General features: G+C 34.1%; 1 protein-coding gene across 1 annotated transcript; it reads left to right on the top strand.

The window, feature by feature from the left end:
• Positions 1-15,987: 15,987 nt before the first annotated feature.
• LOC143052299 (uncharacterized) lies at positions 15,988-25,696 on the top strand. Its single transcript, XM_076225314.1, has 20 exons — positions 15,988-16,072; positions 17,371-17,418; positions 17,758-17,904; positions 18,473-18,547; positions 18,940-19,299; positions 19,624-19,677; positions 19,970-20,038; positions 20,300-20,443; positions 20,755-20,889; positions 21,162-21,269; positions 21,572-21,598; positions 21,969-22,076; positions 22,349-22,510; positions 22,772-22,879; positions 23,090-23,170; positions 23,367-23,528; positions 23,730-23,900; positions 24,221-24,234; positions 24,630-24,825; positions 25,123-25,696. The coding sequence occupies exons 1-20, from the start codon at positions 16,012-16,014 to the stop codon at positions 25,620-25,622; spliced, it is 2,730 nt and encodes a 909-aa protein (XP_076081429.1). The 5' UTR covers positions 15,988-16,011; the 3' UTR covers positions 25,623-25,696.
• Positions 25,697-26,111: the final 415 nt, after the last annotated feature.

Here is a 26,111-nt window from a genome sequence, read left to right as displayed (position 1 = left end):
TACCGGAAAAAATGTATAAAAAACTGGGGTGGGGGGGGGATAAGCATCCAAAGAAATATCTTTTGGTAATCAATAGATCAATATATTCTTATTTTCGAATTACACAATGTTGCTTCCTTACTACTTGTTAATTGAATGTTAAGAGAGATTTTCTAAAGACTTCAGAATGAAGAAGCCCAGTTTTTGGTCATCCTCCAACTCATAAAATTGAGAATGGAAATGGGGAATGTGTCAAAGAGACAACAACCCGCCCAAATAAAAAACAACAGCAGAGGGTCACCAACAGGTCTTCAATGTAGCGAGAAATTCCCGCACCCGGAGGCGTCCTTCAGCTGGCCCCTAAACAAATATATACTAGTCCAGTGATAATGAACGCCATACTAATTTCCAAATTGTACACAAGAAACTAAAATTAAAATAATACAAGACTAACAAAGGCCAGAGGCTCCTGACTTGGGACAGGCGCAAAAATGCGGCGGGGTTAAACATGTTTGTGAGATCTCAACCCTCCCCCTATACCTCTAACCAATGTAGTAAAGTAAACGCATAACAATACGCACATTAAAATTCAGTTCAAGAGAAATCCGAGTCTGATGTCAGAGGATGTAACCAAAGAAAATAAACAAAATGACAATAATACATAAATAACAACAGACTACTAGCAGTTAACTGACATGCCAGCTCCAGACTTCAACTAAACTGACTGAAAGATTATGATTTCATCATATGAACATCAGGCACAATCCTTCCCGTTAGGGGTTTAGTATCATACCATCATAACATATATGAGAAGAACATAACCCGTGTCATGCCAACAACTGTTTTTAGAATAAATGTGTTTAGTTCCGATGCAAAGACCTTATCAGTGACTCAATATTAACGCCAAAATATGCAATCTTTAATGACTTGACAACAGTATCGTAATTATATCCCTTCTTAATAAGTCTATTCAAAGGTTTTGTAAGTTTCTGAGGTGAATAATGACACCTTTGTGCTTTATAAAGAATATAAAATTTATCAGCTAGCATAATTAGAATGTAATCGAAAATCATATGTAGAGGTTCCTGCCTTAATACAGGATTCAAACATTTAAGGATTCAACTGGTTCTTCAGTACAAATTTCTGTCTTCCTCAAAGGGTAGGTATTTAAAACACAAAGACATGAATACAAACCACGAATCGTGTGCAGAATAATTACTAGTACATGTAAATACTTGCAAAAAAAGGAATTTACAACGCAATAAACAATACCATTACTTTATTAGTTGCGCTAGCTTCATAAAATAACCCCCGCGGTAAGATGAAACTAGTTTTTTACTTTTCAATTATTGAAACACAGCTTTTTATTGAGCCCAATTCTTTTGACGTGATAGAAAAAAACATTTGACGATTAGTTACGGACAATAAAATCTGACTTAGAATCCCCATGTGAAAACAATACAAGGTTATTATTACATGTGGATGCCGATTGCTACAATTTAACAGTACAATTCTATTTCCATTTAACCTTTTTGAACTCCATTGTATTTTTTTTTTTAATAAATTCATTTTCATTACATTAGGGAAATCATTTCAAACTAGTACACCAAACTCATATCCGTAGCCAGGGGTCCCCCTTGAAATCAAATAAGCACTGTTAAAGTCAACGTTTTGTTCAAATTGTGACTGTTAAAGTCGAGTTCATGAGTCCAACGAACGCCCCCCCCCCCCCCCTTGGAAATTCCTGGCTACGGGCCTGAAACTAGCAGTACAACCATGTAAGAGGTGCATGTCATACCAGCAGTTATTACCAAAACAGGAAACTGCGCTTTTTCAACAGGATGTAGGGATACAATCTTTAGTTTTCTTTATTCTAATTTTTTTAATATTTTTTTATTTGGTCGTCTGTCCCACCTCGATTAAATACTTTCTATTGCTCTCTTGGTATCACATTATTTTTAAAGTTAAATTCCTTGTCTTACGATTATCCGTTTAAACGATTTGTTACGCAACTGTCTACATAATTATGTTAAGGCTGGATATTGTTCTATTCCCATGTACATTTATCATTTCCACTATTTTAAATATCTTGAATTCTTCGTACAGAATAAAAATAAATGAACGAGAAAGACAAAAAATAATGTAAAAGTGGTCACGATAATTGGATTACCCTTTTCCATAATTATTATCTTTGATGGTAAAATTACTTCCAATTTTAGTGGTTGAAAAATAGTCCAAATATAGCTTATTATAAATAAGAAATACATATTTTTATTTGCTGTGTTATTCTGTTGAAAAATTCCAACAAATAGCCTCCCAATCATCTTCATTATACATAAATTGGACTTGTCCTCGGCAGTTCAAACTCCCACCACGCCTTTTTATAAGTCGTGTGTTGTCGTTTGTCGTAGTATATGACAATCTGTCGACTTGTGATCATTTCCGGTTCATTTAAATTGAACGTGTCAACCTAATCACATCATTTACTCATTTCACACTACACCTAATATAGTACATGTTTTTCGAGAATGTTGTTTTATTTCGATGTTAACAATTGCAATATTTTTATTTTATTATGTTATAAAAAGGATGATTTGTCAACAAAATTGATTATCTAGAAAAATGCAGATGTCTACCTTGTGATTCTTATAAAACAAATAATAGTTTATTATCCTTTTATTATTCCTCAATACATATTGCAGTTAATATAATGCCCAAAAAAATCACGTATCAAATGTTCAAAGAAACACAGTGACGAGTTTAAAAGGTTGAAGGACTTTTTTTCTGGTTTTCAGGTGTTGTCTTTGATAAAATCTTTAGTTAGTGTTTTGGGAATTTTTTTTTTTTTTCATTTTGTCTTTTAGTATTTTTGGCTGTTATGTAAAGGTTTCTATCGAGTTATTTTATAGTAGAATAGAAGCGGTTTTAACATCGACATACATAATATTTATCTTTTTATTGGAAGCATACTATTCATCCTTTAATTTTCGTCTTTTGTAACGTTCGTTGTAAGACATGTAGGCGTACACCACAGATTGTCTTTTATTCATATCTTTTTTACAATACGTGTTCCCTTCTTCTTTTCTGAATACGTTTAAAGTAACATTATATCTTTAATTTTTAAAGATTATAAATTTCAATATATGCGAGTAGAAATATAAGTTTAGGAAATGAATGCTTCTTCATTTTTGGCATAATTTGTAAAGGCATTAAAATAGACCTTTTATATTATATATACATGTATTGCACATTTTATATCTCAGCTGCATTATTCGCTCCTTATATATATTGACAATTGCGAAGAGAAGACCTACACCAACTCAATTTACATAATAAATAGAGATCATATATCCATGTTTCGATTACAAGTGTCTAAAACATCCATACTACGTTCTATCTTCTGCTCTGGTACAAATATATAAAACAATCATCCGATGAAATTTCAGCATTCAAAGTTTTAGAGGTATGTCTCATTATGTTAAAACTACAAGATCCCATTAAGTATTAAAAACAGATAGCACTGAGAACAGAGCGTTGTCCGAAGAACTAGACAACAAAATTGTGTGACCAAACGTAAACTGTAATGACCGATCGTTCGAAAAAGGATCCAGCTGGCAGACGGGAGACGTTTTTAGCAATAAACATTTTACGAATATTGGAAAATAAATTGAGAATGGAAATGGGAAATGTATTAACAAGACAAAAATCCGACCTAAGAGCAGAAAACAGCCAAGACCACCATTATTTGACGAAATACTTTGACTAAAGAGTGGAACGGGGAAAGTGTTGAAGAGATAACAACTCGACCAAAAAGCAGAACACAGTCCGATGTCAACAATGGGTCTACAGTGCACCGATGAATTTGTATTTGTATGATAAAATGGCTTTTAAAAAACATCTTAGAGAAGTGAGCCGACATATTTCACCAACTAATGCCATAATTAAAACTATACGATAATGTCCTTATTCGATCTTTTCTTTTGCTATGTTTTCATATTTTACAAAAAGGGTCTAATCCCATCAATTATATGTTCTACTCTTTTAATTATGTCATAATTATAAAGTTACAATGTACTTAAATTATGAATAAAGTTTAATGCAAGCACAAATTTAACCTCAAATGTAAATTATCAAGGGCCGGAAATGTTTTTTATTTTCATAAAATTGGGCAAAGTTATCTGCGAAACGTAAGGTATCGTAAAAAAAACAAAAATTCACCAAGAAAAGCCATGGGACCATGTATATTTAAGAGCGGTTAAATCACAAATAGATATCGAGCTCCAAATAGACAGCAGCAGTTTTTCCATAAACATTTAATCAAAAACGCCATTTAAGGTGCTAATTGCAAAAAATAGCATTACCGGCAATAGGGTCAACATTTAGTACTTTACATTCTAAAATATGTACCCGGCTTTGTTCTCAACTGACATAATATGCTAGTTCACAAGATAACAGTACGCAGGACGTAATGTCACACTTATACAAGGCACAATGTTCAAACTCTGACCAATCATATTTGCTCTTGAATTCCTTAATCCCGTATGCTTACCGGAGAAACAGCAAATACAAATATACAAACTTAAGTTTAACCCGGCTTCGGATCGTTCACACGACCATGCAGCTATCGTGACCAGATCACTTTCACGAGATCAACGAGGCGGCTATATATATAGACGTACTTATGATTATTTTCTGTGACTGTATCTTGTATTAATTTGTAGGATCCTTTACCATAGATAATTGAGCTGATCAGTAACAATAACATCTCCATGCCTTATATATCATGTACTGTAGTAGACGCTAGATTAAAACTGACGTGGAAAGGTAACACACGGCCACCGAAAGCTTTTTTATTGTGAAGCCCAGGTGGTCATGTGGTCTAGCGGGACGGCTACAGTGCAGGCGATTTGGTGTCACGATATCTCAATAGCATGGGTTCGAATCCCGGCAAGTGAAAAACAAAAAAATTGCGAAAGCAAATTTACAGATCTAACATTGTTGGATTGATGTTCAGACGAGTTATATATATATATATATGTATATATAATGTCGTGTACATTTTATTATTTTATACAGGTTATTACTTGTACAAAAAAATTGTACAAGTAATTACTTGTATGATGCCATCATTCAAGTTATAATATGTACAAATACAATTGTACAAGTAATTACTTGTCCAATTTTTATTGAGAAAAAAATAATAACTTGTACAAATCATTTTTTTACCTAGGCTTATTTGCTGTTCACAACAAATGTTCCTTTAAAAAAATAATTTATTACTAATGCAAAAAAAAAAAAAAATGAACTTGAAACATTTTAGTACTCTTTGTATAATAAATGTGTTAGCAAATCTGTTCAGTTTAATGAGCATAACTAAAGTGTTAAGATGGAAAACATCGTAGAAAAGAAATTTCATGATGAAATAAATAAATTAAAAAATGACAATAAAATCTTCTAATAATATAATTCAGTATTCACACGTGAAGGATACAGAGAGACTATAAGGAATGTAAAGGAAGCAAAATCAAGTTCCAAAAATCAGCACTTAAAAATGGTTCTTGAGACCGTATGATGTTCTGAATGTAGCAGAAATTTAAAAAAAAATCATTTGCAAAGGAGAAGAAATTATTTGTATAGTTGATGAACTTTATCCTCTGATAAGAACAGAACATTTTGGAGTCGGTCATTCGAGGCATATTCCAAACTTATGAGGAGTTAGAAAAACAATTTGCCAATATCAGCAGAGAAATGAGCAGGATTCCCAATCAGATGTGTGAACATTTTGAAAAAAATGGCTAAGAGCAAGAGCAGCCAGAGTGGCTTGCCATGCAACTCACTTACATTTGTTTTTACTTTTAGGAGCTACTCATATCCTGCAAAGTGATAATGGAAGAGAATTTACGGTTATTGTAATTATAGATCCTAAACTTCTTTGGCCACGGCTTGAATTAAACCCTAAAAGTCAGGTGTTCGTTTAAAGAGAAAACGCAGACATAAAGTCATGGACACATGAGAACATCTAACATTGTTCTGAAGTAGTGCAATTCCATAAAAAAAACAAGTATAATCATAATCAGATTAATAATAATTAAAACCCAACTATAAAATATTTTACTCTATTGTAAATATTATAAATCAAAATAATTGGTAGTAGTCCGTATTAAAAAGGGGCACTAGCTGTCAAATTCATGGTCACCAATTTGACTAAAATTCTCGTATTTGATTTATAACAATGTAAAACAAACGGAGGTATTAAAAGTCTTAAATAAACAATTGACAGGGCATAGGCATAATGATACATAGCTTTGTTTTGTGTGTATTTTAGTTAAGACGCCATCTAATTAACTATCTGATGACTATATAAGCGATGTTAACATAAATATAGATATAAATGATTAAGCAAAATCGTGCTATAGGATATTTCTTGGTCTGTTTAATTTCATATTATAGATTACAAATATATGTTTATCATCGCTTTTACTTGTTTAAGAATATTTTTTTGTGGATCGAATCATTCAATCAAGTGCATGATATACATTTGTTTCACTTCCAATGTTGACTTTCTTGTCCTTTAGATAACTTTTCACGTACAATTCGCGTGTTATCCATATATATCAAAGGGGTTAAATTGAAGTTCACATGAATACAGATTCAATGAGGTCGAATTATTCACTTGCAAGTGAATAATTCGTCATCATTGATTCTTTGCTTATTTTGACAAAATTGAACCATACTGACTGCTAAAAGCGAAAAACCATTTCACTATTTCACGTTCATTAATAATTGAACAAAATCATATATATTAGATTTTTATATATCTAGTAGCTATTCCCCCTTTAAAGTGGAATAAATTTTGCTAAGCCCACTTTGCTCAAGGTGTCATGCTAGCTGAAGTTATTTCCTTAAAAAGCAGAAGGAAGCGTACGGAAGAAACAAATATAACTCAAAGATAGCGTGTTGTACAAGTTATTATCTTTTTCTCAACAACAATTGTACATGTAATTACTCGTACAATTATAGTTGTACAAGTAATAACATTTGGTTGGACTGGTGAACTTTAACTTGTTTTAAAATATACTGTAAATTTCTGAGAGAAAAGTTTACTTATTATTAGTATTATCTCTCAATGTTTAATAGTTTCTTGTAAGACGAGAACGTTCGCTGAACTCGCATCTCAAAGTAGTAGTATCGACGTACACTTGCAAATTACAATTTAGTTAATAATAGATATGTCGGTAATCGGTCATTTACGAGGTAAGCAGTCAACAATCTGTCGTTTAACATAAGGTATTATTTTTGTCACAATAGTCTTACTGCTGCATTATAAAATAATTAACAACGGCGAGACAACAATTATTTGTTTTACAGTTGACTTCTGTTTAGCATGTCAGACTATTTAATCTAAAGACAAAATATTATTTGAATGACTAGGACTTTATTATATAGGAGTGTTTAGTGCAATCGTGTTCGTGTCATTGCAACTTTAGATTAAAGTACGTGTGATTTTCCAGTGAATGAAACTATATATAAATACATAAGGAAGCAATTTGCATTTTTAACTGAAATATAGATTCAGTTCATTGTTCTTACTAAATGTTATAGTTTTTTGTTGTTTTCTTAGTCACTATGTTTCATGAGTTGTCGGTTTTCAAAAACTGGTCTTTTGTCTTTGGTGATAGTGAATTGACCCTCAATCGGAGACTAATTGAGGGCATAGTTCAGTGGCGGATCCAAAAATTTTCATAAGTGGGGGCCCACTGACTGACCTAAGAGGGGGCCCGCTCCAGTCACGCTTCAGTGATTCCCTATATAAGCAACACATTTTTTTCCCAAAACCGGGGGCCCGGGCCCCCTGCCCCCCTAAATCCGCCTCTGTAGTTTATCTTTTTGATCAGATTTCACTTAATATAAAATGTATTGTCACTTGCTTGATCAAAGCATTTATTAATATCATTTCGCATAGATCATTGATACATGACAGGTGTTTTGAAGTATTTGAAAGCAGAAACATGCCAATCAGAAATTATTCTGCATATCCATATTAAATGTATACTCCCATGTATGGTCGACAATAGGACCTGTATGCATTTAAAAAAAAACTACATGCATTGTATATTGGCTGAGCTGCATCTAGATCGGCTTATCTATTTTCTATATTAAACACAAGTATTTCTTGCTTTTTAAGCCGGGGGCAAAATGTTAATGTCCATCTGGTTTTACGAAAATATATTCATTGTAAGAACCTCTTGCCCAATCTATAATTTGAAATGGTTTCCCCCTAACTAATAAACAGAGTATGTAGGTCAGCAGATGATAATTGTAGCGGTATATCATATTTGTATTTTTCGTTCATTGGTTTTTTTTTTTTTTTTCTTCAATAAATCAGTTTTCTCGTTTGAATGTTTAACAATGTCATTTGGGGCTATTTATAAATGACTATGAGATATAGGATTTGATCATTTTTGAATGTCATACAGTGACCTACATGTACAGTTGTTCAATTTTATTTTATTTGGTCTCTCGTGTCATTTAGGCTCTGGTGAAGAGTTTTCTAATTGACAATCATACCACATCTTATTATTAATCCGACCAAGTTGCATGACAATTTATGGAATATTCAACGCTATTATAAATCGGTCATTTACTATGCAAGAATTTCACAATGTTTCGCTTACGATGAGGCATTACTGTACATTATTGAATAAAAACAACGGCGAGACATCAAACATTTTTTTTACAGTTGACTTCTGTTAAGCATGTATGACTATTCAATCCAGAAAACAATTATTAACTTAATAACTGGGGTCTAAATATCGTTGGAGCGTTTAATACTTTAATTGTACGTGTCATATTGTATCGTCAGATGAGCGGACGTGCGGTTTGTCATGGAAACTAACAAAAGCTTTTGATATTAGTCATTACTACCAAAGTACATACTATTTTACAAATTTACTTGGTTAATATTTATATACAACTAGTAACGATACCTCTAAATTAATACGTTTAACTAAATTTAATGATTGATTTGGTGTGATTGATAACTCTCCACCAGGGCCCAAATGACGAAGAAAATCATAGGTCACCATACGATCGTCAAAAATAACCAATACTGCAAAGCAAGTTACAAAAGGCCTCTAAATGACAAGGGGCTATACGATATGAGTCCAATATATTGAGTTCTTATGCTTAACGAATCAGCTTTGGCTTACTAGTATTTATTATGACGATCGGCATTCAGAATGATAATTTTGATTGTCTACAGTTTTAGTAACATTAGAAGTTAGTGTTAGCATCGGAATACTTTAACAATCCTTCATGTAGTTCTACATTTGCCATGGTTATGGTCGCTAGTAATTGATCGTTATATCGAGTCTGGTAAATAATGAGGCCAGTCGTCACTTCGGCATTCATTTTTTTTTTGCATACGAAAGTTTTGCTAATTGTATTGACTGTTGTTCGGTTGTCAGTCTTTTTCTTTTTCCCTAATTGAATTTGACTTATTGAATGTTTGATATCATCTCCCCTGATAAGTGGTGTTGAAAACTTTTGAAGAACAGTCTCGGATTTTGATTTCAGATATTTATTTGATATATTCTACAAGAAATATGCATAACGAAAAGTGTCAATTTGGTCTTCAGTTTTATAACCATGTAAATGTCAAACTAATACATCTTTATGTACTCATCATGAAAAGGACAAAACTTATATTTGTCCCGAATTCTTGAAATTGTCTGACAAATAGATTATAATTTCTTCTATCTTTATTTGATATTATGCAACTTTAAAATACTGTTCCGTTTATTTAAAGGTCATTTGCACTGGGGAGAGTGGACACAACATTTGCATAAATATTGTTAATATTTTCCTACTGCTGTATATGATCAACACATTAAACCATATTCCTGACTTGATCGGACATTTCCTTATAAAGAACATGGTGTGTTTAATCTGTTTGTTTTAGCTGGCTAAATCTCTCACTTGTCAAAGAAACACTTTAATGGAGATGGGGGATCTTCGAGACTAACATGACGGTAAAATAGAAACACAAGCGCAACCAATTTTTACAAAAAAATATGATACCGTTTAACAAAATATTCTCAGTTACTGAATACAAGACCAACGTGCTATAGAAATAAAATAGCACAAATACCGATTTCAAGGAAAATTCAAAACAGAAAGTTCCCTTATCAAATGGCAAACACAAACACTCCAAAGACATCGAACGAATGAAAAACAACTGTCATATTCCTGACTTAGTACAGGTTATTCCTTTTGTAGAAAATTGTTGGATCAACCTGATTTTATAGCTATTAGAGATTCATTTAATATTCTACAAGCAATATGCAATGCGAAAAAAATATATTTTGTCATTAGTTTTTCTTCACATGTAATTACGTAATCATCTTGAAAAATACATAACTGATATTAGTCCCAAATTCTTGCAATTACTAAAACAGATAGATTACAATTACTTCTATCTTCATTTGATATTATGCAGCTAACTGTTCTGTTCGTTAAAAGGTAATTTTGCACTAAGGAGAGGGGACACAACACCTGCATAAATGTTTGCATTGTTAACATTGATGATATGTGGATGTTTTACGTCCGGCTATTCTGTCTGGATATTGCGAACTGGAAAATCCTATTTTACAGACATGTGTCTGTTTGTCTTTTGGCCCTCATTTTACTCCGACTGCATTGGTGTTGCTGGTACGGAGTATCAGGTCGTGCTGCTATCATGGCTGTTTGTATTGCCTCTTTGGAATCTACATTGATGACGGGCGATGTGTGTGGTAGTGTGCGCAGTAGGTCTGGGTCGTTGATGTCAAACCCTTCATCGAAGTCGATCCTACTGCGCTTGCCTCTGTCATTTGTGGAGTTGTAGAATACCAGGCGATGGCAGGCCTTTTTGGGGTTGTAAGGATTGGTGACAATATCCCTATTATAGGTACAACGGTTGTTTTGTTTGCCATCCACTGGTCGTAACGCTTGGCGTCCCTTCTCCTGGTGGATGGTGGTTTACCCTTTTTAAGGGCCGGTTTGGGTTAACTGGAGGATGCCTCTTGTTCCTTAGCCTTGGTCAATGTCAACTGTACTATCACCTGGTCAGTACTTGCCGAGAACTTCCAGGCAGATTCTTACCAGACAACTTCATGGCTGCTAACAAAGCTTTCAATTCATCATGGATATCCATGATGATTTGTCTAAAAAGTGAGTAATGTTTAAGCTGTGATCAGTATGAGTACATTGTGTACATTTTTGTATTTTATTGTTTATATATGCCTTCAACCCCTCGGGTTATAAATGTGCAATTCATTAATAAGAATATATAAATTCAAAATGTAGAACAAAAGCAATAACAGTTTATAACGAATTGAACTTGACCTTCATTTAGTCACTGGAAACAACATATCTAAATCTTTAAAAAAATGTTTTTTCATGTTATTAAAAAGACCCTTTTGGCAGCCGGCCGTCCACCCGCACGACCACCTGCCCTACGTCCCTAAATCAGTACAAGATTTTTCTTTCGAAAATAGTATTGTAAAAAATGCTTATCTGCCTACTAGAATAGAATGCATCTAGACGTATATTACCGATTTCGTGTCGAGCATTACGTGTTTCGCATATAACCTTGATCAAGTTTATTCAAAACCAATTATTCAGGAAGTCGTATATGTATATATATACAATTTGTAAATGTATATATATGTAAGCCATATATTTCCACCAGTACCAACAGGGCATAAACTAGAACACATCAAGGTTTCTTTCATTACGCAACCGTAAAAGGCATATGGAAATATTACGTATAACTATATATCATTACAGTTTACGCACATGCTTTGATTGGTGTGAGTACCCATGAGATAACTCTTCATCAAAGTCACAGTTTATAAAAGTAAACCGTTATAGATCAAGTTACAGTCTATAACACGGAGATTTTAATCACACCGACCAGCACGCTATAAAGGTCCCCAAAAAATTACTAGTGTAAAACCATTTATATGGGAAAACCAACGGTCTAATCAATGTAAAAAAAAGAGAAACGAGAAACACTTATGAACCACATCAACAAACGACAACTACACTGAACATCAGATTCCTGATTTAGGAATGGTGCAAGCTAACTTGTGAGTGTCTTTTCATCTAACATGACTGTGTACTTTGTAGAATAATTCAAAACTGTCTCTGACAAAGATAATTGTTACCATTTTATTAAAGAATATGGTCAATTGCTTGTTTTTTTACTTTTTCAAATCTTGAATTATATCAAATCTTATCAAAGACATCAGTTTTCAACTTTGTACTTGTTTGGTGAACTGAGCATCACTGATGAGTCTTATGTAGGCGAAATGTGCGTCTGGCGTATTAAATTATAATCCTGGTACCTTTGATAACTATTTACACCACTGGGTCGATGCCAATGCTATTGGACGTTTCGTCCCTGAGGGTATCATTAACCCAGTTGTTAACACTTCGGTGTACATATGACTATCAGTTATATGGTCATTTTTATAAATTTCATGTTTACAAAACTTTGAATTTTACGAAAAACTAAGGATTTTCTTATCCGAGGAATAGATTACCTTAGTCGTATTTGGCACATCTTTTGGGAATTTTGGATCCTCAATGCTCTTAAACTTTGTACTTGTTAGGCTTTAAAACTATTTTGAACTGAGCGTCACTGATGAGTTTTATGTAGACCAAACGCGCATCTGGCGTTTTGAATAATAAATATATGGTGAAATCATGTTCAAATGATCACGTCCTGTATTCATTCCGTTCGTTGATATAGTCGATAAAGCGTATACGTTCATCTAGTTGTTCTTATGTAGTCATGTTGCCGGATATTTAATTCTTTGTGTATTGCTTCATTGATTATGTGGTGGAAGGGATGGGGTGGGTCAATTTTCTATTATTTTTTTTACAATTCCGTTGACTGTTCTTCAGTGCAGAGCTATTAATTCAGTCGACATAAATGCATCTTGAAATAATTAATTATCACATATAGTTTCTGATTGGTTGCTTTATGATGTGGCTGAGATACAACAACAGCTTTTGGCTTAAATGCGATAAAGAATGACAGACTTTTCTCGTCTCAGGATAAGACATCAAATACCGGGAAATTATAAATATGCGTACTTCAGTTCCGATCAACTGTCATTAATTCATGTTCGTTCTATTATGCAAATATATTGCACCCTGAAATTCAATACTGAAATATTAATTATTAACATGTGTTAATCTAGACACACCTTCAGAGAGACACACCTCCAGAATCGTGTCTATTTGTATATGTTTTAATTTCCAACAAGTATTTCAAAAACATGGGCGTTACGCAAAAAAACTGAACAGCAAGTTTGAAATTTTAGAACAGTTCATCTTATATAGATACAAAAATTGATATTCCAATTTTAAGACATCCCTTTTATATCAATCAGTTTCTAAAAATACCACATTTCCAATTCTACAACAACCATATGCATACATATTACCTGAAATTAGGGCAGAGCGAAGGAGCCCATACCATTTAAGAAAGCTCAGACTTGTTTGATTTGTGTTCCTTATTTGCAAAAAATATAGTCAGCATTTCGGTGTTGACATGAATATCAATTATATGGTCATTTTTATAAATTTCCTGTTACAAGACTTTGAATTTTTCGAAAAACTAAGGATTAATTTTATACATGTAAAAGAGAACCTTCTAAAGTAGAAAAAAAGTAATATAACAAAAATACCGAACTCCATCAAAGAAAATTCAAAACGGGAAGTCCGTAATATTATGGTCAAGTGAAAAGCTCAAACACATCAAACAAATGGAAAACAACTGTCATATTCCTGACCAGAAAAACACAGTACTTTAACATAACGGTATAAAAGAAACCCAAGAACAAGAACAAGAAAGAACCTTTAACAACTAGCATGATACAGTTTAACAAAAAATCCTCAGTTACTGAATGCAAGATCAATATCATCCTGTTTGTATGAAAAGTAGTTTCACAAAAATACCGAATCAAGGGAAAATTCAAAACGAACAGTCCCTAATTAAATTTCAAAAACACACACTACAAAGTACAAACAGATCGAACGAATGGAAAACAACTGTCATATTACCAACTTGGCATGGACATTTACTTGTGTAGAAAATAGTGGGTTAATCCTGGTTTTGTAGCTAGCTAAATCTTTCACTTGTCAAAGAAAACTAAGGTGTGTTTTTTTTTTCTAGAAAACAGTACAATAACAAAAATACCAAACTCCGAGGACAATTTAAAACGGAAAGTTGTAGTATAATGGCAAAAGCAAAAGCGCAAACACATCAAATGAATGGAAACAACTGTCATGTTTCTGACTTGGTATAGGCATTTACTTATGTAGTAAATAGTGTGTTAAACCTGATTTTGTAGCTAGCTAAACCTCTCACTAAAGTGGAATTTTTCAAAAAACACAGATACCGAACTCCAAGGAAAATTCAAAACGGAAAGTCCATAATATAATGGCAAAATCAAAAGCTGAAACGAATTGATAACAATTGTCATATTCCTGACTTGAAAAGCATGGAACTCTATCATAACAGTAGAAACACAAGTACAAGACCCTTCAACAAACAACATGATACCGTTAAACAAAATATCCTCAGTTACTGAATGAATGCAAGATCAATGTTCTAATCCTGTAAGTATACAATCATGCCGTTCTCCAATCTAAAATCAGTGGCTGTCCTTCATAAAATATTTCCTAGATCGTCGCGTTTGTAACATTTCAGGGCCTTATTTTCGAATGGAATGTTGTTGTTCTTTTTTAATTTCATAAAAATATTATTCATTCTAAACTCATAAAACCAATAGATCCACGTAATCAAAATAAAAAACAAAAACTCTGCAAATTAAAGCTACAATATTGACATAAGGACAATTTCCCCATACAAAATTAGACTGAAACATGTAAATATTAAGCTCTGATATTTTCGAAACTAGTCCTTTTACATAGCAGAGAAGCGCACTAGCATAGAAATAAACTAAGCAATTATACTCAAATGGTCCTATGTCTAAAGTCTATCTTACAATTTCTTAATGTAAAATAGTTTTCTGTTGACAATGGAAAACCTTCATAGAAATAAACTGGAGATGTGGTATCCTTCAAGATCAGAAATCACCCAACAAAAATACACATCTATAGAGAACGGTATAAGTTTTTCCTCGAATGCATAACGTGTACCTATCCGTTTTACTAAAATTTGTAAAGTATTGAAAATAGTTTTACGTTCAAACATAATTTAATATCAAACGGTTGTATTCAGATCTTTTAGTATCTCTACTTTTAGCCGAAAAGAGAAACCTACTTTCATTTAGCCCATCTAGAATCCAACTAAAAATAAAGATTTTCATTCAGTAACTCCGCAACTATGTAACCTCAAAATGCTTCTGAAACATTTGAGCTGTCGCCATACTTCTATCACGTGACAAACACTTCAAGCTTCTTAGTGATTACAAACGTCTTTTGGATGTTTAAGCAATAATTACCGGTCCTTAAAAACATATCGGATAAGGGTTTACATTAAACATAAGATTTGTGGAGATAAGTATTTTTGTTTCTGGATATATTAACAATTTTACACTAGGATGTACAAATCCTAAATATACGCTTAATAATGATTATGCACAAATTTGACATAGCTTTAGATCCAACTGTTGCAAAATAAGCAGCAAATATAAAAAAGGGTACAACTGGGTTACGTTACTACACCAAATGTTTAAGATATTAAAATAAATTTTGAAACAATCTTTAAAAAAAAAATTAATTTTTTAAACCATAATTCATGGATCGTTTTTCAAAAAGCATTATTTAAATATAAAAAACAATCATAAAAATCGTAATTAATGTAATAAATTAACCCAATAAGAACCCCAAAAGGTCTTCTCCTGACGTCGCAAATTTCGCGGACAATTGTAAACGCAACGGGAAGAGAGCAGTATATAAACCCCGGTGAGAGTGTTCAACAACGTAACAGGGATTCACTTGTCAGCAATCAACATGGTCTACAAACTCCTGACCGTGTGTCTTGTAGCATCTCTTCTAGAGATTTGCTTAGCTGGTAAGTATAAATTACATCAGCATTCAGCATTCTTAGAAAACAGTCGACTTTAAGTATTTCAACTTGTCTTTTAAACAATTTAATTATTTAATAATTTAATAAAAAAAAAACAAGCTTTTCATACTTAGAAATCTAACAAAAATTCAGAAATAAATCAATGTCTGCTTTAACTTTACTTTAAGTATTTCAACTTGTCTTTTAAACAATTTAATACTTTAACAAGAGAGCTAGCTCTTCATTCTTAGATTTTTTTTCAAAATTACAAAAAGAATCAACTCCTGCTTTAAATTTTATTGTTTAACAAAAACAAAACAAAGTCTTCTTTAAGTATTTCAACCCGTCTTTGATAATGTAACAAAAAAAACTAGCTTTTAATACTTGTAACATTTTCTAACAATAAGAAATGAATTAACAAATATCGTTTTTCAAAAACATAGTTTGCCTTAAGAATTGCAACTTGTATTTTATAGTTTAACAAAATCATCGAAATCAAATTTTACTTTTAAGTATTCCAGTTTTTTAGTTTAAACATATTTATTTATAGTGGATTGGGAAACAAGTTTTGCAACTTATATTAATCCCTTTCCACTTTGCGGTTGCGAGTGCTGCCTTGTAGCGGAAGTAGCCTGCTCTTTTCGAAATCTACAAGGGTGTCTTTAACGTGCAAGAGATATGACTCTCTCTTAATACGGCTCAGTTTATTACATTCAAACTACTTTTAATAAGTTCTTGAAACATTTCTGACAAAATATCAGGGTTTTCTCGATGAAAATAGTTTCTACTTATTTTAAATTATTAGTAAGAATAAAGTTGGCCATCAACTCTTTGTACTGTATTTAATTTTGTGATTATATTTGTACAAATAGTTTCTACTTATTTTAAACTATTAGTAAGATTAAAGTTTGTCATCAACTCTTTGTACTGAATCTAATTTTGTGATTATATTTGCACAATAACGATTTGATTGGGTAATGGTTTACAAATATTAAGGATTTGATTGGGTAATGGTTTACGTACATTGAAGATCTGATTAACTAACGATTAACTTGATTGGCTAATGATTAACCTAAATCAGTCATCTGATTTGATACAATTTTACAAAAATTGAGGGTTCGATTAGATTAATATTTAACATGCCTTGAAGATTAAATAAAAAATCTTTTAATAAGCAAAATTACAGCATTGGACATCTGAATGGATAAAAAAGTTCTATATTAAGAGCCTGATTGGATACAAATTATTAAAAACATTGCAGTTCTCTTATCTTAGATCTTAAAAAAGTTTTTGTTCTGTTTCAGACTATCACGGTAACAAACAGTATGGCGGCAGATACGGCAACAGATTCGGTAATAATATATTCTCTCGCATTGCCTTCTATACATTTCACACTTAATTCAAAAGCAGTCATTCAAACACGGGTTAAATGGATACATTTATTTGATTATTACAAATCTATAAAATCCATACATTTCGCAAGTAATTCGGCTCATTTATTTAGTTATCATTGGAACATGGAACGATTTTAAAAATTTGATATAAATAACATACTGTAAAGAAAATATCTACATTACCCTTTAACTACAACTAATCAGTTGATTGGTTAATATTATACCACTTGAAACTTGATAAAATCTACCGTATTTAGGTTAATATATTGTATTCATTAAATATTTTCCTCGGTTTAGGAGGTGGTATTGGTGGTGCAGGAGCCGTAGCCCATGCCCATGCCCATGCCCATGCTAGTGCCGGAGCAAACGGAAGAGCAAGAGCACATGCACGAGCCTTGGCCCATGCACATGCCGGTGGTAGCGCTGCACATGGACACCCAGGATGTAAGTTTTTTTCATTACACATAACCTCTTCGGAATGCCTCATTGTTTTACTTAAGTTTTTGATAAATGAACACAACTACATATCTACTCCTGTTTTTCTAATTAAATGAAAATAAACGATTGTGCACTTTAAGACACTAGACTATAATCTAGGATAGCCTGGATGGGGATGTACAGGGTAGAAACTAATGGATATAAAAATAAAAAAATAGAGTATAATGGGGTGCTATAAAGAATTTATATTAAATAAACAAGCACATTAAAGGATAGAGAATACCGTGGGATCCCAAAACATAAAAAATAAAGAAAATGTGGATACCAAAACATACGGATTAAAGAGAAATATGGGGTACCAAAAGATAAAGAATAGAGAACAATGGGGTGCCAAAATATAAATAATAACGAAAATTTGAGTACCAAAACATAAGGAATGAAGAAAATAGTGTGCCACAACATGTTATCTCTGTTCTATTTACTAGTATACTAGCTTATATAAAGAATGCAACTCGGTAGAGATTTACAGCCTGAACGAAATAAATATATAAATTCTTACATTTCTTCATTTCAGTCCCAGTTGGTGGTAGCGCAAGCGCAGCCGCACGAGCAGCAGCACGAGCATCAGCAGGAGGATTAGGAGGACTAGGTTTGTATAACACACGAACATTTTTTTGGTTGAAATCTACCAATCACATTCCAGTTCTTAAGTTTCAAATCGTCCCACTTGATTCAAAACTTCAAAAAACCAGAAATCTCCCTAATAATTGCTATATTTCGAACTTGAATAATTAAATGAAGATTATTTCTCTTTTCCTTATGAAATTTCTTTATTGCTTTTATCCTATTAATGACTATTTAAAATATATAAATTCCAGTTTCTCTAAAGATTATATTTATTATAGCTTGGAACTCATCATAAATTATATTCAATGGAGATATAATACTTTTATGAAATGCTTTACTTGTTCCGCCGAACCATACTTTTTTATCTCCCTTGGTGGTTATCTCTTTTGATGGTTATCTCCCTTGGTGTTACAGGTGGATTCGGATCAGCAGCAGCCAATGCAGCAGCAGCAGCAAACGCAGGATTTGGTGGATTCGGTGGATTCGGAGGAATCGGAGGAGTCGGCGGTCCAGGTCAACCAGGCGGTCCAGGTGGTCCAGGAGGTCCAGGAGGTCCAGGCGGTCCAGGTATGCCAGGCGGTCCAGGAGGCCCATCAGGTCCAGGTACCGGAGGTCCAGGTCAACCAGGTGGTCCAGGAGGTCCAGGCGGTCCAGGAGGTCCAGGAGGTCCAGGTATGCCAGGCGGTCCAGGAGGTCCAGGTGGACCAGGTATGCCAGGTGGACCAGGTGGACCAGGAGGACCAGGTGTTGGAGGAGGTGTTGGAGGAATCCCAGGTACTTTGAATTTTAATGCTTATTTGGTTATTAACTTCATTCCCCACAGATGTGAAAAGCACCAAAGTGAAATTTAAACTTGATATTAACGAATATAAAATACTAAGTATATTGTTTCTACCTGATTTAAATAACATTAAAGAATACTTCAAGAAAGAATAGCATGACATCAGCATCTTTTTCGATATCTATTCTGTAGAGCGGGAAAACAATAATATAAAGTAAAGTTATGTTTTATCAAGTTAACGTAGTGCATAAAGATGACACATATATGTGTTCTGGGATTTATGAATTGGGAGATAACTCTTTCAATTTTTAATTTAGGCATGACCGGACCAGCAGGACCACCAGGCCCAGCCGGACCACAAGGACCAGAAGGTAATTTATTATCTGGTAAACGAAAGACAAGATCTGTTTAAATGGATTAATTTTAATTGAGATTAATTTCTGATTTTCTGTTATTTTTCATATTGAGGCTTTCTCGCTTTCTTCTCATTGGTTTAATTATCAATACTATTCAAAAATGTTTAAAACTATGTTTTTAAAACAAATTACCAAAAAGTAAGGATATGCAAAGTTTAGCTGTATTAAAGCCACAAAAACAATATTAGACAGGAACCAAAAGGACTAATTGGGTTAAATCATACCTGAAAAATTATCTTTTTTTTAGGCGAACAAGGACCACGAGGACGAACCCCAGCAGGAACACCAGGCCCACCAGGCAATCCAGGAGAACCAGGTGAGCTATGTTACTACCGAATATTATAAACCACAAAGTGGATTGGGAATACAATGCACCTTCATATTTTAATTTTGGCATTCTTTGCATTGGGGAAAATCTTTTAAAGCACCAACTCTATAAAATAGTGTTTTAATTTCAGTAATGAACGCGAAATTATCATTATCAGTATCATTTGAAAAAAAATATTTGAAAATTGTCTAAAAAAATAGTGCAATAATTGAACTGTATTTATAATTATAATAATTTTTCCTCCCAAAGGACAAGCAGGAGCACCAGGCGCACCAGGAGCACCAGGACATGCCGGTAAACCCGGAACCGCAGGACCAGCAGGCAAAGCAGGACGCCCAGGACCAAGAGGACAATCAGGAGCATCAGGATCATCAGGCCAACACGGCGCATCAGGTAAAATCAGGAATACTCCCCCAATGTAGGGTGAACATCAATGAATCATCATTTCAACGACACAAAAATTAACGAAGTGTTTATCATTTGTTTGGTCAAGGAAAATTTATTTAAATTTATACATACGATGTCTTAGATTTCTATATCTGGAATAAGTTTACCTACAAAGATCGATAACCTTTTATGTATTACTTAATATAAGAGATGAGCATGAACATTATCCTAGCTTTCTATTTAACTTTCATACATAAGAGTCATTCCAATTATTTAAACGATAATATCACTTTCAACTCATTTGTTATATCCAATAGGAGCACCAGGTCGTCCAGGTAACCCAGGATCCACCGGACGTCCAGGAGCAACCGGAGACCCAGGTCGTCCAGGAGCAACCGGAACAACAGGAAGACCAGGACCATCAGGAGCACCAGGAAACCCAGGAGCACCAGGTAAACAACAGTACTTTTGATTGGTCGGTAATGCAAGCTGCAATGTTTTCTTCTCAGATCATAATCCCAAACTAGTATGACAACTGGTGACATATGATTAGCTTTCGTTTAATTAGAATTTTTTCCTGCAATGCATCTAATTTGCTCTAAAAAAGTTAGAAAAAAGAATTAGCTTAAGAGCCATGAAGATTAATATGAATATCAGACAGTAACAAATATATACATATACCTTTATTTATTGTTTATTAACTGGTACCCATCTTTGTTTTCAGGAGCACTCGGAGCACCAGGACCACGAGGAGCACCAGGATTTGTCGGACTTCCAGGACCACGAGGATCCCCAGGAGAACCAGGAAACCAAGGACCAATCGGAGGCCCAGGTATAAAAACTACTTGTTCTATGAAATAGATTCAAACTTTCCCTGTCAATGAATTCTTCATTCCGAAAATTTATCATGCGCAATATTTAATTTCCGATTTTTGAAATTTTAAATCGTACTTTAATCTGTTCGTTTATCTGTTAAATCTTTGCCATCAACATCAATGATTCGTCGTTAACTGACTATCTGGCTTTGTAGTTTTAGCACATATAATCAGAATGGCCCATTTAAAAAGTTTATATTGTAAAAATAATTATTTGTACAATGTACAATACTAACCTTTGTCTTTTCTTCTATTAAAGGATACCCAGGACCACGAGGACCACAAGGTAATAATAAATCTCCAGTATAATTTTTTACATCAAAATCGCAACTATAAATCGACAGTTTTGATTGGTTACGTCAATATCGCAATTATTAATCGCCAATTTTGATTGGTTACGCCAATATCACAATTAATAATCCCTAGTTTTAATTGGTTTTACATCAAAATCGCAATAATAAATCACTAAGTTTGAGTAATCAGCTCAAAATTGCAATGATAAATGCTTAAACTCACACTACATTTTCCTATATCTACATGTATTTACAATATAAATTTATGAGTTAACAATATTATAATTTGCATCGAAGATTTGTATATTACTTAGGAAACCTACATTTCAAATCAATTATAATCTAAATTGTATGATTTTGTAGGACCTGATGGCGCTATGGGACCACAAGGACCATGTGGAGATAGAGGAGCACCAGGAGTACCAGGCAAACAAGGACCAGTAGGAGGACAAGGACCAGCAGGACCACGAGGTATAAAATCAATTTCGTAACAGCAATTATTTGGGGCCCTTTTCATTATTATTCATTCAACTAATTTCAACACAAGAAACATTATTATCGGTAAGCATTCATTGGTAATCAGTTATTAAATAAAGATAATCAGAAAAGCATTCCAAAAAGCCCTGATTTTTACAGGCCTAACAGCATTTTCACAAGACTGGGCTGGTGGGCCTGTGGTTGAGCTTAATACTGCAAGATTATACAAAATTCAAAAACATTATAATGTACCTTTCTATTTTAAGGACCACGAGGAGATGAAGGACCAGTTGGACCAAAGGGCGAACCAGGAGCAAAGGGAGCTGATGGTAAACCAGGAGACAGAGGACCTGATGGAGAAACCGGACCACAAGGACCAGCTGGACCAAAGGGACAAGTAGGAGACCAAGGCAAACCAGGAGCAAAGGGTAGGGAGAACTTTTATAAAGCCTCAAATTATATTATTTGATTTAAATGTGTCATCCATACTCTCAATAGTACCATTTTTCAAATGTGCTTTCCATTGTTCTATATGACACCGGGTATTTTGTTGTGTCTTAATTTAAATTGTTTGAATAATTTAATGATTTTAACACTTGAATGTAGTTTTAACATGTTTGGCTATTATATCACTTTAATAATGGAATTTTAACTGCATACTTAAATGATTTTTTCCTCTTTTTCAATAGGAGAAACCGGAGATCAAGGAGCACGAGGTGAAGCAGGAAAGGCCGGAGAACAAGGACCAGGAGGCATCCAAGGACCAAAGGGACCAGTAGGAGGACAAGGACCAGCAGGTACCATATCAAATACAATCCAATATTTTTTTCTTTGAATTTTTATGAACTGTTTACAATTAATTTAAGATTAATAACAAATAATAACTTACCTATATATTTTAGGAATATTACAGTAATAGTATTATGGTATTAGTAAATATTTAAATAAATATATATGATGTACTTGTACATACACGGGGTGTCTCATCTTACTCTTTATATTCTTAGGACCAGCCGGACCACTCGGACCACAAGGACCAATGGGTGAACGAGGACCACAAGGACCAACAGGATCAGAAGGACCAGTTGGTAAGACCCCAGTTTATATCTTAATCAGATGTCCATTCTCTTTATTTTGGTAATATTATATTTATATATAACTAAATCTTGATAATTGTTAACATTCATTATCTTATCTTTAAAGTCGGAATCTTGTTCGTGTTACGTCACAATTCAACCATCTTTGTTTTAACATTTATAACACACACTTTCATTTCTACAATAGGAGCACCAGGACCAAAGGGATCAGTTGGAGACCAAGGAGCACAAGGAGACCAAGGAGCAACTGGCGCTGATGGCAAAAAGGGAGAACCAGGAGAGAGAGGACAACAAGGAGCAGCAGGACCAGTCGGCCGACCAGGACCAAGAGGAGATAGAGGAGCAAAGGGTATGTAGCACAGTTACAATCGCTTATATACTGCGATGATATTTTCAATAATGAAATAGTCAAATGTATGATTATGTGATGAAATAATATTTAAAGAAATTTTATATAATTAATCTCAATAAAATTACTTAGTAACGTAAACCAGTCCAATTTCACCATTTTGTAACTTTAACTAATGAAACTCTTTCTTTTCCCCAACAGGAATCCAAGGAAGCCGAGGACGACCAGGTGGTATGGGTAGACGAGGAAACCGAGGATCCCAAGGAGCAGTAGGACCACGAGGAGAAACTGGCCCAGACGGTAACCAAGGACAACGTGGAGAACAAGGAGCACCAGGAGTTATCACCCTTGTCATTGAAGACCTCAGAACAGGTATTATTGACAGCCTTTGTTTTTCTTTCTTTACAATTACCATGGTTTAATATTGGCATTTGAAAATAAACATTTATTGGTTGTCTTGTTTTCTCTTAGAAACCGATGTTACATAATTTAAATCTTCCTTTCTCATTAATTGTTTTACTTAACTTGTCTTATCGTTTGTGACAGCGTAAAGGGTCGATAGTTCTTCAAAGATTTATTTGCCACACTTAAACTTAAATGTTTTAATAATTATTCATTGTACTTCAATTTGATCAATGTTAAATTCGTTTTGTTAAATTGAGTATTCATGATTCTATTTTCTTTATTTTCAGCCGGAGTAGAAAGCGTAAGTAACATCACTGCATAAAGCAATGACGTATTACTGATGTTTAAGTTATTCCAATTTTTCTGAAGACGCAGAATGCTACGTCATTTACTAGTATTTGATATGCATGTGTTTCTTGATTAGAAGAATTTACTTATATACATACGTATATGATCTTTGAACGCATCTCTCGCCTACAGTAGGAGTGCAGTCTACAAAATTTACAATTGGTTTCGTAAACGTCATAATTGATAAAGATTTCCGTAAAAAATGTATCTTACTACTAAAAAGTAGCAAATCCTTTCTAATAAAGAATTTATGGCTTGCCATACTATATCGGGTTTGTTCATTGGTGATGGTTGAAAGTTGAACTTATTACCTTCTATATACTTTAATGTATAACCTTCTAATTTTAGCCCGTAGAAACATTTGACGCAGGAGCAGGAACCGGTGGACCAGCACCAGGAGTAGGAGCAGGAGCAACAGCAGGAGCATTTGCAGGAGCAGGACCAGGAGGAGCTAATGCAGGAGGAAACGCAGCCGCAGGAGCAGGACCAGGTGGACTCGGAGGAGCAGGACCAGGAGGACTCGGAGGACTCGGAGGACTAGGAGGTAATTATATACGCTCTCAACAGTTCAATTTTACTTATTTAAAAACAAATCGGCAGGCCTCGCGCTTTATATATTAAAATGTAAGCTTTATATATCAAAATGTAAATGTTTCGAATGAAATATTGAGAATCTATATATATCTCTCTATTAAAAGCTATTACAATTTAGTACCGCATTGTTACATGCTTAATTACGTTTTAAATATGAATAAATTATATCTTGGCTATGGCTATGTCTATAAATGTAAAATATTACTCAATTGGGTTAATTCATATTAACTATTTCTCACTTGTTTAGGTGGACTCGGAGGACTTGGAGGTGGACTCGGAGGATTAGGAGGAGCAGGAGGTTTAGGTGGTGGACTCGGAGGATTAGGAGGAGCAGGAGGTGGAGCAGGTGGAGCAGGAGGAGCAGGAGGAGCAGGTGCAATAGCAGCTGCAGCAGCACAAGCAGCAGCAGCAGCAGGAGCAGGAGGAAACGGTGGAGCAGCACAAGCAGCAGCACAAGCAGCAGCATCAGCAGCAGCAAATTCAGGACTTGGAGCAGGAGCAGCAAGAGCAGCAGCATCAGCAGCTGCAAGAGCAACCGTAGCAGGACGTGGAAGTGGAACCGCCGCAGCAGCCGCCAGCGCAGCCGCACAAGCACATGCAGCAACACGAGGACAAGGAGGATCACACGCACACGCTGCCGCCGCAGCTCACGCAGCCGCAAGTAGCGTAATCCATGGTGGTGGACATGGTGGACATGGTGGTGACTATCACGGAGGCGATGCCGGCTATCACAAACCAGGATATTAAGCTAATTGACAATAATAGACATTAAAATATTGTAAATTGAATATGTTACTTTATCAATAAAATCTGCAAGTGTTTCCATTATCTATTACTTATTGTTTCTCACTTACATATATGGATATTAAAATATACAAACAGATACGAAATTTTACGAAATTTTAAAAGTAAAATTGATGTGAGGTATTATGCATCAATGATACAATTATCCAGCTACACAATAGAACCAGCTCAGGTTATTTTAAAGCACAGTGGAATAGTTTCAACAGTTGACAATTGTCTATACTGCAGCTATGTTCTTCTGTGAGGTATTCATCAATTATATAGTTATCCAACTACACAAAATAATCAAACTAAAGTTTTATATTAATCATTTAATGTGACTAAAGCACTGTGGGCTAAAGGTCAGCATACGGTTTCAACAATTGACAATTGTTTATACTGATGTAAAGTTCTGAAACAATCAAAGTCTACGAATATACGAATATTATCAAT

Source organism: Mytilus galloprovincialis, chromosome 11 (genome assembly GCF_965363235.1).
Source record: "Mytilus galloprovincialis chromosome 11, xbMytGall1.hap1.1, whole genome shotgun sequence".
NCBI lineage: Eukaryota > Metazoa > Mollusca > Bivalvia > Mytilida > Mytilidae > Mytilus > Mytilus galloprovincialis.
This window is presented reverse-complemented; position numbering and strand designations above follow the sequence as displayed.